This window comes from Haliotis asinina, chromosome 6 (genome assembly GCF_037392515.1).
Source record: "Haliotis asinina isolate JCU_RB_2024 chromosome 6, JCU_Hal_asi_v2, whole genome shotgun sequence".
NCBI lineage: Eukaryota > Metazoa > Mollusca > Gastropoda > Lepetellida > Haliotidae > Haliotis > Haliotis asinina.
Genome location: NC_090285.1, coordinates 27,269,534 through 27,285,419, shown reverse-complemented (window position 1 = coordinate 27,285,419; position 15,886 = coordinate 27,269,534). Strand labels below are relative to the sequence as shown.

General features: G+C 37.9%; 1 protein-coding gene across 2 annotated transcripts in view; it reads right to left on the bottom strand.

Annotated features, from left to right (window-relative positions):
- Positions 1-1,219: 1,219 nt before the first annotated feature.
- Positions 1,220-15,886, bottom strand: part of LOC137287025 (protein quaking-A-like) — a 30,887-nt gene continuing 16,220 nt past the window's right edge. The window contains exons 5-9 of one of the 2 annotated variants that reach the window (XM_067819123.1): positions 15,494-15,602; positions 14,077-14,145; positions 8,865-9,131; positions 7,256-7,342; positions 1,220-5,201 (exon numbers count right to left, since the gene is read on the bottom strand). In XM_067819123.1, the coding sequence (XP_067675224.1) occupies positions 7,266-7,342; positions 8,865-9,131; positions 14,077-14,145; positions 15,494-15,602 (522 nt within the window). In that variant the 3' untranslated portion in view covers positions 1,220-5,201; positions 7,256-7,265. Of the gene's footprint in view, positions 5,202-7,255; positions 7,343-8,864; positions 9,132-14,076; positions 14,146-15,309; positions 15,428-15,493; positions 15,603-15,886 lie in introns of both variants that reach the window. The other variant, XM_067819122.1, reaches the window with a different exon arrangement.

Here is a 15,886-nt window from a genome sequence, read left to right as displayed (position 1 = left end):
CAATAAATCAATCACGAACTGATCCATTAACACTCATTTTCCTTTAATCTTGCTTCTGGAAAAGGTGCAATCACTTAGTCTGTTGGTTTTTTTTCAAATTGAAGGTGTACTTGATGAGTAGATACTCCAATGTAAGTTAAAAGTGAAATTCAGATGTCTGGGCGAGATGTGAAAAAATTAAAATGATGTAGAAATATGTGTTAAAACATCAATGCAAAAAGCCATGCCTTTTGGCTGTGGTCACATTAAAAACAAAATGCAAGTTGTCCAAGAGACTTCTATCATAATCCGCTCTCCATATTTAGTCAAGACAAGACATTCAGCTTCCCAATACCCCTAAACCTGTGCAAAAGACGTAAACCATATTTCCTTTAGATAAAGCAGCAAACAGCATATGGTATGATGGGTTGGATAACTCTAGATAGTAACACAGTAGTAACGTCAAGTACAATGTGGGATGTTCTCCATAACTGTACATCAACCTCATTGTGTAATAATCAAACAACGTCCTTTCAAACGTTACTATCTATACATAGCCTTGTCTGCTGTATTGTACATTAAACGTAGCCGAACATCCTGCCAGCATGTGGAGTTCCACCGACAATTGTACCTTCCTCTCAGAATTCAATAAGGACCAAACCATGACCTTGGCATGAAGTTCAGATGAAATGTTTTCATACCTGAAGAAAATACAAATGTTTCCCCATTTCCTACTTTTTGGTAACTGCCTTGTGGCACTCACTAAGGTGACTTTGGTCTTTCACAGAAATGTAAAATACTTATTCAACAAGGAACAGCATCAGACATTAGAATGCATTGTTTTACATCTAATGATTTGGTTAAAAAGCTGTTTGTATGCCTGATATTTACATGCAAATTCAACAAAATATGTAAATATGATCACTTAAAATATATTGGCCTGTTTCAAGTCAACTGTCCATGAGGCATGTGCACATCTGAAAATGCTCTTCCACATTAAATTTCAAACAATCATACCATACTTTAACAATACCCTTTTTTTTATATGACAATAGGTTCCTTATGAGGTTGTAATATTTCACTCTGTAGAAAATACCAACAACTGTCAAGACAGTTTACTTCCCCACTACAAGAATGTGAAAACACATTGAAGCAGGTACTTCACTAGCACCTGCTACAAAGACATTCAACCCTTCAGACTGGTAAGAATCTTTTCCCATTGTAAAAGGCAGATAGAAAAGACATGTAGAATATACTTTATTCTAGGCAGTTATTAAAAGAGGTTAAAGAAAGACTGTGTGGGCTACAGCCCTATTATGACTACGTTACCTCAACTGTGAGTATGTTGATGGATCACCATGCTATAGTGTCAAACAAAGTATCATAGCATGGTGCTCACATCCGCTAAATACTGTAAACACATTGATCAGTATTATTGGCGAGGTAAGCACCTACAATTTTAAAAAGAACATTTTGTCATGGATAAATATGTGGGAATAAATAACTGTCCCTTGTCGTCAGGTGCTACAACATTATATCCCCAGAAGACTGACGATCAACCAACAACACCATCTCATATACACTTGAGCAATTGAGCAACTTTCAAAATTTTAGAAGAAAAAATAATGTAACATACGTGGCAAGAATTGTCCAAATGTGGCAAAATATGACAAAGTTTGGACAAGTTTTCAAAGATAAATCAAAAGGTTATAATTCTTACCTTGTGAGTATTTGTTGAGCAACAATAAAGCATAACATGGCAACCAACTTGAGTGTTTAATATGGGCTACGCTCTACCAAGCACAAGAAAAGCAAGGCCAGACATACAATTCACTCTGTGACTAGACACAGACTCTCTCACACCATGCTCTGAATGTGGCTTTAAGGTTTTGGCTGAAGTCAAGGTGAAGAGAACAAGCCTTATGTGAAGCTATTGGTTGAGAGAGTGAGTGTGCAGGCAACATTGGGGAGTATCAAGACAGTGTGTGAGCAGTGTTAGTCAGAACAGAAAGAAAGGGAATATTTCCATGGCTACAAATATATTTTATTGCATTAAAAGTTATGAATAGGTACAAAATACAGCCATATGGTTATGAAAAGCTGTAGCAACCAATTGGTTAATGATGATGCAAACCAGTACTAAAAACTTAATGCTATTGTGTCGTCATCATCAACAACAAATGGGCGAGTATTCCCCGAGGTTATTAGTATACAACAGAGTAGCAGTAACATAGTAGTAGTGGTTGTGAGATTCCCGTCAACACCAACACAGTGTGCTGGGCCTACGAACAAATGTTAGTTCAGATTATTATGCTGCTTAAAACTTGCACTTGCTCCACAACTCTGTTTGAGTAGGTTATTAAGAAAATAGGTGATATGTAATGCAGCAGGTTAACTAGAATTTGTTCCTGTGAGTAACAAAAAAAGACAACATACAAACATGAATTGTGACCTGTGAGTAGACCAAGAATGACATGCAGTTAAGGCACTTGTTTTAGTATAGTGGCACATGGTCACCAGTGACATGGGTGGACACACAGTCTGCAGCCAGCACAACCAATGACCACACACATCTCAGGTTAAGTACATGTCAGAGTATCAAACACAAAAACTTGTCCAACCTTTCTCTCCTCCCTGCACTGATAACATGCTGGAAGAAGCACAAAATATTTCTAGATACAATACCCAAAAAAAAAAGAAAAAAAAAAAAAAAAAAAAGACAGCTGGTGACTGCCAAGACACTTTTGATTTATACATAAAATGGAGAAGTCATGAGCAAAGGACGGTTGAGCTTGGCCGAGCCAGGAGCTGCAGATGGATAAAGCAGAGAAACTGCTACTATTTGAAGCCACTCCTCAGTGCTGCCCAGAAAGAGACAGGACATCAAGAACACACGGCACAGAAGTTCCCTGAAGGGATGCAGAACGTTGTCACCACATACTTACTGTGCAGTGGAACAGCCTACTGCACAGATGACAAGTAATACTGTAGTCACTATGTGGTGCAAGGGCAGTGAGTAGTGGCAGCAGCATGTTCAACAACATCACCCATCCAACACTCCACTCGGTAGAAACAGTTCTCCAGTCTAGGCAGTCACCACACATATACACTGAGTATGTACAGGTTTGTACGTTCTCTAATATGCTTCATACATTCATAGTTTCCATGGAAGACAATATTATTTGTATTGAACCAAAATATCTCTAAAAGATAATCTCATCTGTAGACAATCGTTGTCTTTAGCAAGAACATTTCAATGGTACATGCATAGCTAAGTAAACGCTACAAAATATAACATGATTTCTTTGCATACAATAATGGTGATGAAGTATGATATTTTGGCAGCAATCGATGTTGGCCTTGATAAGTAGATTGTTTCCATTTTGAACAACCAGAAAGCACTTTGATTCATAAGGCAAATGAAATATACAAATGTTGCATAGATATGTGTCATTAGTCTTTCTGATTACTTTGCATCTGGTTTAATTGTATAATGGTGGATGATATGTCTGGACATTTTGATTGAAGGTAATATTGCTAAAATCTGTAGAAAAAATGCAAGAGCAAGTATATGAGTGAATGATATGCAAAGATGCATGAACATGATATGGTTAAGACTTTCTGAGGCACAAGTAATGTAGTTTCATCTCCATAAGGCGAGATCGGTGGGAGTATTTGTATTTCAAAGATTAAAGCACTAACTCCTCTGAGGATGTCAGCTGGTTAGATGACCAGTTCAACAGTCACAATGAACTTTCAGTGGTTATCCAAATGACTCATGAGAAAAATTATAAACTGAGGTACAAAACTGCATCTGTTTGACAAATTGTAGAAGACATATAGTTGAAGTAGTTGTAGTTGTGAGTGTTGTTGCAACATTCTACAGTACGATACCGTAACAACCTAGCACCCTGAGCCACGTTGTTATGGCTAAATGATAACTCTATGGTAATAACGAGTTGTTGAATATTGGGCAGCAGTTAAAGATATACTATTGGTAATTAAAATTATCTCATTCCTTTAAGTCAATTATGTGGATTCCTCAAACAGTGCTGCCTATTAAACATTTGACAAATGTCATCTACTAGAATCTCAGTCTTAACACAGACCAGCAGACATCCATAAGTAGAGCATGCCCCTTCTCAAAAAAAGCATTGACATGAGGTCAACAACATTAAATATGAGATAAGCCAACTAATATCAAGGTCAGCCTGGTTAAAGTGATCAGCACAGAGTCAACTCAGTATTAAGTAACATAAGTACATAAAAAAACCAAACAATTTCATTCTACAATTAAGGCAAAAGAGTGGAAGCAGGACTCCGTCTCAGATGCATCAGAGCCAATTGTACATCAGATTGCAGGGTTAGCTGTCTGATGCAACTGTCATGCTGTAGCAGTTAATACTGGAGAGATAAGCCATTTTATTGTCATGTCAGACTACTGCGAGTAGACATGTGCTATGTCCCTCTGAGAAGTAGGAGGGAGCTGTGTATTATGAATATTGCTGGTGGGACAGTTTTACAAGGAAGACATGATATATGAATACTGAAGAAAGTGGAAGACAAAGGTGACTTATGATGCTACTGCTACAACACGGCAATGTTGCCTGGACAGGTATCTATTTCCACACTCTTACCTCCACAGTACTGCAGACCACAGTCAGCTAATCAGTAGGTTAAAGTTTATGTACAACAGTTATAACAATTAACAGTTAAACCCGGGCCCAGTGGTCACAAACAGTGGACTAATGTTGTAGGAAGAGTCTGGCTGTCAGTCAATCCAAATGTCCACTGGTATCTAATCCAATTCTACAGCCAGGTGAGGTGACGCTAGCTGTGTTGACCCATCACAAATTAGTAACGATCCACAGGTTAGTCATTGCAGATGGCTCAGTAGGACGGCACTTAGCTGTAGGATTGAAGAGTCCCTGCACATCTGGGACCTGTTAGCAATGGTCCACAATTTGAGTATCATCCACCATGAGTAGGTATATAAGTTATGAAGACCTTTCTTGTAAGAGTTAAGTGTCAGGCAGCAGCAATCTGCCCCGGCTTCGTCAATACTGATAATCAGGGTGATGATGTGATGCATGGCAAACACCCGGGCTGTGAGCGAACTAGTGGGCGGGCAGGCAGAGGGGCGGATGATGACAGTCGACTAACCCTTCTTTAAAGGCACAGGGATCGGACGTTTGTGGCCACGTTCAAGGGTTAGTTGCCAGCTGAGGTTAGAAGTGAAAAAAATAAAAAGAAAAGAGTTAGTTTGGTTTGTACTTGCTACAACATGAGCATTCTCTGGTGAATTAATAATTATATTACAGTTTAGGGCCCTTAATGCAGCGAATTCTCCAGATACAGCAAACAGTTAGTGCAGATTATTGTAATCCATTATGGAACATTCAATCTAAAGTGGGTGCACAGTACAGAGTGGTAAGAATCTTCTTGAAGAAAGACTGCTATATTTTTAGAGCTGAACAATTCTGTTAATGTGATTGATAAATGTCCAAATTACACCCATTCAAACCAGTGAGCATTTCTGCTCATATGTAAGTAGTAACTATTGGTTATTCGCACATTAAGGGTTAATAAATGCATAAATGAAGTAGATAAAGTGTATTATGGCAACCTATTACAGACATTACTAAGTACCGTACGGTTTATAGAACCAGCAATACTTGTCAGACATGCTGTGGCAGACATGCGTCTCAGGTCAAAGTAACTCGAGTTAACCCCATAAACCAGAAATGAAATGAACAATTTGCATGAAGGTCTACTTGCTGAGGTTTGCCGAAGGTGTGTAGCTAGTGCTTCCCTCCCTCCACCCTATCCTGGTACACTCAGTAAAGAAGTACCAATCTACAGAACTAACACACACACACATTACATGAAGACAACGAGTACTTTATTCCTAAAATGTTGACAACAATGATTGCACATGGTCTGGATGTTTAGGACAGAAGCAGGTGATTATAGAAATCATGTCAACACTTGCTTCTCATCAAATGCAAGACCGGCATTTGTAAAAACTTAATGAAACATATTCATTCATTCATTCCGAGCTTTGATTTGTCATTCGCTTATAGTATGAAAACAGTTCATAAACAACAAAATGTAACTACACTACAATAACATCTGCACTTTATTGAAACCAGTTGGCTTCAGTCAAGACTAATGCCTTAAAATAAAAATTTAACATCAACAATGTAAAATATTGGCTTCTGATTATGAATAAACATAAAATTGCCCCCACCCATTCCAAGATGATATGCTATTGTCTGTCGTGGCCATGGAACAAGATTATGTAGGTATGATCCTTGCCAGTACTTCGCCCATACCACCTCAAGGGGCAGTACTTCTTGTATCTTTAATACACTATATAGGCACACACGGCAGGCCTCTGCTATCACATATACATATATCAATAATATACATCAACATAAGCATAACAAGATATGTAAAAAAAAAATATAAATACTTTGCATACAAAAACAGTAAAAGGAAATAAAATTGACATAAAATATAAAATGCTTCCAAAAACCCATGTGGATTTAAGAGATCCATCATTTCGAACAATCAACATCCCTAATAGTACGGGGAGGGACAACAACTACTCGTAATGTTTCATTAACCTTCTACACCCAACAACAAAACAAATGCTTTGCTTATAAATAAGCAACAAAAACATTTCAAAGGCAATACTTTGTAGTTTTGATTTTTGTCATGTAAAGCACCTCTGCCAAAATCATATCCTACACATGTAAGTGGTCATGAACACATGGCAGCAATAGAGCTGCCTGGATTTCATAAAATGACCTGAAGTGGTCAGTATCAAGAACGGTAGTCACACATACACACTCCAAACTAGCAATCTTGCAGCAATTCTTCACTTTGGGGGCTAAAGATCTTTTTCTGTCTGAACTTTAAACTGAAGGAAATGTTCAACACCCCATGACCTGCCATTTCATCCAACTGATGTCAGACTACTACACAGGCAGCTGTTTCCATGTGATGTTAGGGGATCAAACCAACTTACAGTCATCTTTCAAAGTGGTTCCATGACAGAAACAAATGCATAGTGAATATATTCCATGTTTCACTTAACATGTTAGTGTAAGGGGAAATATGCGTGTATGTGTGTCTGGTTCTTTTCATATACGATTGTTCATATCTAGTCTAGTAGATCATATCTAGTAGACAAGAGCACATATCATGTTATTCAAACAATAGAGGATGATATGAATGATGGATCTCTTGTACTTAAATATATAGAACTAACCTTCCACTCATCATGGAAGTGTTGTCACCCTTGTGTAAGGGTGATCTCGCACTCCTGCTAAAGTTCTCCTCATTTTGGGCACAGCACCTATAATGATCGACAGCAAGATGCTGAGGCTTATCAGTCAGCAGTACAGTTCATGGACAAAACTGATTTGATAGTTCAGATACAAGTCACTGATAACTTACTGAGGGTAATAAAAAAATCACAGAAAATAATTATGGGTATCTAGTCAGTGTTGTCCACTCCCTGCAGAGACACCAAGAACATCATATATGACATATCTCCTGGTCCTATGACCTTTAACCTATCTTTGGTCAAAGGTCAAATTACCCTATGGTCCATCTGACCTTGCTTGATCGAAAAACAAAAATCAAGGTCACATTCCCCAAGAGGGGAATAATTTAAAGTCATTCGCGACTTATGTAAATATAGTATTTCTGATCACAGCCTTCAGAATGTTGTCAGTCATTCTTACAAAAATAACTTTAGTTAGAAGTGTTAACATTAACTTTGTTAATGTGTTAAGTCAAAAGTCACCCTACATTAACTTGATGCCATCAATAGTGCTGAAAGGCTAGAATATGGGAGTGTTAATATTGCCTTCAAGGCATCAATTAGTATACCAGGAGATTTGTCTGGGACTGAAAAAATAAAGCAAGCATCAAATTAAAATCAACTCTTCACATTATACTGGATGTAGGAATATAACTCACACAGAATCATCATTTCACATGATATACAATTAAGGTGTAAGACAAACTTGATAGTCACAACCGCCACCGCAGTCTACTACACAGACATACTTGCTATATTATTGAAGACTATCTCGCCTTCAGTTCAAACTGGTAGCACAGGTTCTAGTAGGTTAGCAGAGGTTATTTACAAATTTACAGTTAAATAACTTTACTTCGATCTTCCTAGAATGCTGGTTTAGATTTACCTGCGACAAAACAGAAATGAAAATATTCATGAAGAATTTTAGTGAAACCAAATTTTGAGGCTATTTGGTGCTATAATGAATAAACTATCATCTGAGGTATAAGACAATAATAGGGACACAATGGAAAGTTGGAGGAATGCATTCTAAAGAGGAAAAGTACTACTATGGATGACCAACAGGTAGACCAAACAAGAAAAAAAAACAGAAAAAAAACAGAAAAAAAGAACAGGTAGAATAGTAAAAAGCACTGTATAAGTAAGTCAAAATACAAGCACTAGGAATGTTGGAGATGAGGGGTTAACATAATACCAAATACTCTTAAAGCTAAATAAAAATATAGAGGGCCATGTTTTAATGTGTTTTATACATATATGGCGTGTGGCTTGCCATTTGCGAGTTGATCAAGGTAGCCTGTTAAAATCTGCACGTTCATATGCTTTCACATATGAAACTGAATGCTCCTAAAACTCAATATTCAAATGATGTTCTTTAGTGACAAAGGCTTCCAAATTGATCTTCTTCGGAATGTAAACATGGATTAAGACAGAGTGAATTTTCCTGGCAAGATGAGGAACATCAGTGTGTGCATGATTCTGTCAGACATTTTGGAGAGAGACTGCATAAGGCCAGATGAGAGATGGTGGCCTATCTACCGCACGAACATACCAGCAAGGGCAGCATTCTGATCCAGGCCAGTTGGATACTCCAAGATAGTTGCTGGAGAAAAGGCAGCATACGGATATTCATAAGGGTTGTAAACAAATCCACTCTCTGTTGGTGAAACCAGGGGCGGTGGAGCTCCATTGAGCAATCCAGTAGTGCTGGTGGCCACAGCAGGCATACGTTGGTGCAGGATGATGGGAGCTCCTGTTGGTGTCTGTGCCCTTAAATGCTGCATCTGAAGAGCTCCAGGAGCAATAAGTCGGGGTGATTCTGTCAAAATAACAACCAGTCACCATTATTTGCTAGCAAAATAACAAATCCTAACTCCCATGACTCCACACTGGGGTCATAAGACTCATAACACTATAAAAGCCATAACTTTACGTTAAAATACGGAATTTACAATCACCTACAGTCTGTTTGATTTCATTTGAGCTTGAAAATTTTCTCGCAAACACAAAACTCTAAGAACGGCCACAAAATCAAATTTTGCAACATCACATGAAATCAACTGACCAACTTGGATGATTTGTTCCATAATTGTTCAACAAACAAATTTTCATAATTCAGTAAACCAAAATTATGAGATAAATCATCAGAATTGGTTTGTCAATATCATGTAACTGCAAAATTTTGTTTCATTTCTTTTATTACATTATTTGTTTGAGAGGAATTCATCAATCTTAAATGAAATATAGTAGAACGCAAGAATTACTCCCAATGTTTGTTGAACATGTCATTGGTGTGTAAAAAAGAGGAAAGTCTAACTGTTTCCAACTACTCTGAATACTTGCACAACTGTCAATGGAAGAATCTGATGACACTGTTGGTATTTTAAATTGCCACCAATCTTAATTGTTAATTTTACAGTCATAACATTAGCCTTTTGTCTAAGCTGTAGAAATTAGGGGAATTAATTTACTCCTCTTAGAGAAGATCTACATTTCATACCATGGTGAAGTCAGATAATCGTCTGGGGGTAACTGCCTAAGTTTCAGCAATTATCAGACCAATATATCCTGCAAGATTATCCTATCATCTTACACACATTACTATACCTTGAACTTATAAAAAAAACCCAGTCTATTGGCAACAATGTAGCCTAAGCCTTAAATACATGCACACACACAAGATAAATATGTTGTTTAGAGAAACCGTGACAAAGTGATCAACATTTACACACATAAGATGTTAGCATTCATGTGCCAAAGCTATTGTGTTGAACTGTTTCAAGAGCAAAGTGCATCATTGTGGCGGCCTTGAAGCCTGTGACGGGGATGTAATGGCTAGAATAGTAGCAACGCAAGCTAAAGAAAGTCAACAGCTGCCTGCTAACATAAATCTCATGTTCTGTCTCTTCATGACATTTGCAAATCATGTTTCAAAAACACAACCAAAAAATTCCAAATGAAAGGACAACATGGCAAGACAACTTCAATAACATTTCAGAGATTAAGCAGATCTATTTACAACCCAGGATTGCAGAAAATGTGTCCATAAATACATATTTACTAAAATCATTTGTCTGAAGATCTAAACTTTGATTGTTGTCTAGTGCTAACCATTTCTAGAGCTGTTGGAGATTTATGGGTATGTCTGAAGCAAAATGCACTTCCGTCACTGGAACAAGTTTACAGAAATCACAAGTATAACAATACAAACTTTACTTGGGTTGAGGATTTTATCCTTACTTGAAAAAAGACCATTGAAATCCATATGTGAACCTTAAATGATAATGCCAAACCAAATGTATTTATTGCACTACAGAGTATTGGCTTGCAGGCAGGAAAGAGAACAAGGCAAAGTCCCGAGCATTAAAATATTTTGTGCTATGGTTTATGTTGCCAAATTTGTATATTTGAGTCACTTCCGCCAGACAACCATGCATACAGTACTTTAGGGTAAGAAGGAAGTAACCTGGTCAATTAAAATCAGAAAATTTCACTTTTACTTACTGCATGACAGTATTTCTATATGCAGAGGTCAAGATGTGTGCTACTGTCTCATTAATGCATAAAGAACGGTGACCATTGAAAACACATTTCGCCTCAATGTGCAGAAGTCACTTAAAAGACTACCCAATAGCATATAAACCTGAAAAGAATAGTTAATGCAAGAACTGGAAGAAATTGTACCTGAAACTATTACATTCCAACGAAAATTACATTAGAATTATTTCTTCTTTAACTTGCCAATTTTACCACCCCCTCCATACAGCTGTGCTGTTTGGTGAAAACTATGCACAGTGGACACAAAGCATGCAGTAGATCAGAGTTGTCAGGTAAGTAAAAACAATTGTTCTTCTTTGTCAGAAACAAAATGAAAAATAAAAAAATAAAAAATAAAAAAAAATCGGCTTTGCAGATCGATACTGGACTGAAAAATATTGGTCTGACCTAATTGCAGGTTTATCTGGAAATAAAATCCTGAAGTTTATATTCATTCAATTCATAACTGATCAAGAGGTCTTATTTTCAGTTATCTGTAACACCAAAAAGACACCCCCCAAAAAAATCTGTCAAATAAATGCTTTTGACCCTGGTCCGGGGTATGAGTTGGTGAGCACATTGATACTTCAAAAGAGGGCAACAAAGTGATAGTATGGAGACTCCCCAATGTACTTTTATTCGTAAAAGAGTGTTTGTTATGATTGATGGATGGATGGACTGTGCCAAATCCTAATAATCCCCTACCTGTCTCATGGTGGGGACTGATACATAGCCAGCATTTATATGCCTCTACACAGACTAAAGCACACATCAAAACACTCACAAATGTAAAGAGCAGAATAGACTTTCATTAGTTGAAGTCTTGCTGGGACAAAAGGCCAATATCACCTAGTGTCTTAAAGAAATGAAAAGTACATAATGGATGAAAACATAAAAGCACATCCAGCTATGTACACACATCCGTGCACGACTTATTTAATGTTCTCACACATGCACATACCAGAACTAAAAGGCTGAGTTGCACACCAAAGTTGTTATGGAATTTATCCCTTCTGTATATCAACAGTACATGTAGCAGCTAATTTAGCATGTTGATGCTCTAGCCATATACATTTAAGAACATTAATAACATACTGTGCTAAGAAGCATGGATGCAGAAATGTATTAAACTTGTGGAATCTGCAGCATAAGGTAAAAACTGATATTATTGAGGCATTACCAAAAGCACTACCAGTAAAACACACATTGCAAGAACACCTGGAAAGACATCAACCACTGTAAAAGTGGCAATATCTTAACATAGAGTTGATGAAGTAATGCTTTACAGAGGACCAGTGGTATCCAAAGTTTAACAAATATGACAATACACAGCATAATGTTATCACAATTTTTGTAATGATATAAATGTATAATAAATAATCTTCTAAATGATATTTGCTGTGACATGCACCCATCTTTCTTTGTAAACTGAATCAAAACTTATGCTTGAAATACGCTTCAATAATCTGAAGTTATTGAGATGTGGAATGTCTGTGTGAGCTAGATAATTATGACAACCAAAAATGACTAATATATCAGCTTATTGTTTCGCTACAAAACTGTAAGTCTCCCAGTGTGAATGAGTTAGGAAATGATGACACTTTTAAAATGTTTCTTATTCATGTACTTGATTTAGAATTCTGTTAAACATTTTAGATCTAGCCATCAACAAATTTCTGCTACTGCACTTCTAGTTTAAGATCTACGGATGGACAGAGATAGACAACTCTACCACAAAAGCCCATTCAAACTTTTGATTAGGCTGAGCCAAAAGCAGGGTAATATGCCAATCCTACAAATCCTTATGGTAACCATGACAGCATAGTCTTACATTAGTCTAGATTCTGTGAGTATGGTATGAAACTAGAGTGTTTACATGCATATTCTCAGACTTGTACAGGAGACAGTCCTGTCATTACAGTTAAGGTGTCAAAAAGGTTAATACAAATGGTGGACAGTAACCCACTGCCACTGTTATGGGGAATTTGATGTCAAAAGACTTTAATCCTAGCCAAGCACCTTGGGGGGAAAGTTCACAGTACACTAAACCAATCAGCACCATATGTACATAATGAAAAAGTAGTGGCATTACACCGTTAGACAGTGTTTCAAATTTAGGCACCCTGTGTATTTGAAGCGAGTCTGCTTGTGCTTAGTACAGATACCTAGTATCTGTGTAGATGAAACCAGTAAAACCCTAGTATATACATGGAATAGTGTGTGTGGCTTGACAATGTTTCAGATGGAGGGACCCCCTGTGTGTGTGTGTGTGTGTGTGTGTGTGTGTGTGTGTGTGTGTGTGTGTGTGTGTGTGTGTGTGTGTGTGTGTGTGTTGTGTGTGTCTGTGCGTGCGCATGCGCGCATGCATGTGCATGCATTTTTTGGGGTTGTTCAAAAAGACAGGAAGCCCATATGGCTGATAACTAAAAAATGTTGCCTACCCTGTTAACATGTAACCACTCCTATATTAAATACAGAAAATTGACGTACGGTGTTAAGAGAAAGTAATGAATTAATTACTTGTAGTGAGGTAAATTTAACCATGTGCAAAAGCAAATTGAATAAAACCATGACGTGGTGGTAACTGTTAATTCATCTAGTGTCACTGTTAACAGGAAAGAATGACATTCATTGGCTGAAAGCATTCTTTAGACCAGTCACATAGTGTTTGAAAAATGGGTAGGTTGATCTGTGGAAGTTACAGTTTGACTGATCATGTACTATATAGACATCATCTAGTTACCACATACACCCTTGGAAAATGTATTGTGCACCGGGCCGGACAGCTATTTCAAACACCCCATGGAGCTCTGTGTCTGTGTGTGCGTGCGTGTGCGTGCATGCTTGTATCAGTCCATACTTAGTATCTCTGTTGAAACCACCGAAACCCTAGTATGTACATGGAGCTGCATCTGATCTGTGAAGTGGAGTGTGTGTGAGTGAGAGAGAAAGGAGAGAAAGAGAGAGAAAGACTGAGAGAAAGAGTGAGAGTGTGTGAGTTTGAGTGTGAGTGTGCGTGTGTGAGCTTATGCCAGTCTATACTTAGTATCTGTGTTTTGTAATCCTAGTATGTACATGGAGCTGCTTCTGTGATGTGATGTGATGTGATGTGATGTGAAGTAGGTGTAGAAGCAAGATAATATTGCGGTGTTGTGTAAGTGGGGTAGTCCACAGTTAGTGTCTTACTGCTGCTGCATAGTACAGAGGGAGGTAGCTAACTCGCTTGCCTGAATGTCCTGCTGTGCTTCTTGTCAGATTCAAATCTTGTCCCCTCCAGGGATTTGCCACACTGAAATCTTAAAGTATATGAGAAAGTTAGCTGGGACAAAGTAGCTTGACTATGTTTGCAAGGTGTGTGAACCGTCTTGATGATACTCACTGCTGTCCAAACTGCAACATTAACAATTCATATCCATTCTACTTTTAGATTATAAATACATGCATATCCTGCTTAACAATATCTCAAACAAATTGAATATGTTGAAGTTAATTGTGTTAGCAATATTTATATCAATATTGACAAAAGGAACAGTTTTGCTCAGATTCTTCAATGAACATGATTTTCTTCCCATTACCAGACTGGAAAATGCATGAAAATACCTCTGCAGCAGCATGCAATTCATTTGAAAACAAAGGACCATGCAAAAAAAAAAATTAAAAAAAATTGCCAAACCAACTAAACATGACATAAGATCTGAAAAGGAAGAAAGCAAAGAGATTTAGAGACAGAAAAATACATAGGTTAAACAGTACCTGAAGCACAACCTGGTGAATGTACAAGTGTGTATATCTAGTGAAGTGGCAACCCAGTAGCCTATACACAACCCATGTCCTAAACCACTCTGCTGTCAAAATACGGTATTCTCAAAAACAAAAACGTATCACATTAAGGAAACAGGTTTTGACAACCAATTTTGGATGCCTGCTTCTTTTAACAAACATCTAATGAAGGCAACTCAGGTTTTTCTAATTTGGAGTAGCCTAAATTGTTATTGTTTTCTATGCATATGATTGATAGGCATTATGATACAAGACAATTTCCTAAATTATGGACAAGCTGTGCAGCTAGAGGGTCCAAAGGGTTGAACATGGTGGAAGTGTTTGGCAAAGCTACTGTGTCAGGAACTGCTTGCTATGTTGTCGTGTCTCAAACTGGATTTCAGCAACAAGGTGAAGAACATGCACAAAGCTGTCTACCATGCTGCAAGTAACTGTGCATCAGCACAGTCCAGTGGAAGCAAGAAAACCAAGAGGAAACTGCAACCAACAATCAGGAAATTCATCAACTAAAGCAGCTGGAAAATAACATTGAAAATGCTAAATGAAACAGGTCCAAATCAAGACATGCCTGGAGTCTAAAAGAACCAAACTAGCTTGGACAGAAAAGCACGTCTGCACCACACACACAAGACGACTGCAGTGATCCCAGCAATGGCTAGGTGGACAGCAGTGGCACTTACGACTGGAAGTAGGTGGAGGAGCGGCCGTGGTGGGCGGCTTTGTAGTGTCACGGTAAGTGCCATTTATGATGGCCAATTCCATCAACTGACGTTTCTTCAAGTCATCCTCACCATCAGGCTGCAAACAAATGGCAAAAAGGTCAGCACAAGCATGTTAGATAAAGCAAATCTTTCAATAACTTACGAGCAGTTTGCATTTGTTGTAAGATTGCCTTAGTTGAGTCTCTGTATGTTCCATTTAAGATGGCCAGCTCCATCAACTGCTTCTTCTTGAGTTCATCCTCCCCCTCCGGCTGAAAGAGACACACAAGTTACTCTTGGCAGTCCTAATACAAAGGTTAGACTTACTTTCCGCTGCTTCCAGTAAACTGGCATCCTCGGAAGTCATCCTTTGGTTAAACAGTAATTTTGCAACATGCAAATGGCATTAGGTATGTCATGAGGTACAAGGTTTCAGTGTGATCATAAAGTAAATGAACATGCTTTACTTTCAGACGTTTGCTTCTTATCACAGTTGTGAGTGAGTGAGTTTAGTTTTAAGCCGCACTCAGAAATATTCAAGGTATATGGCTACGGT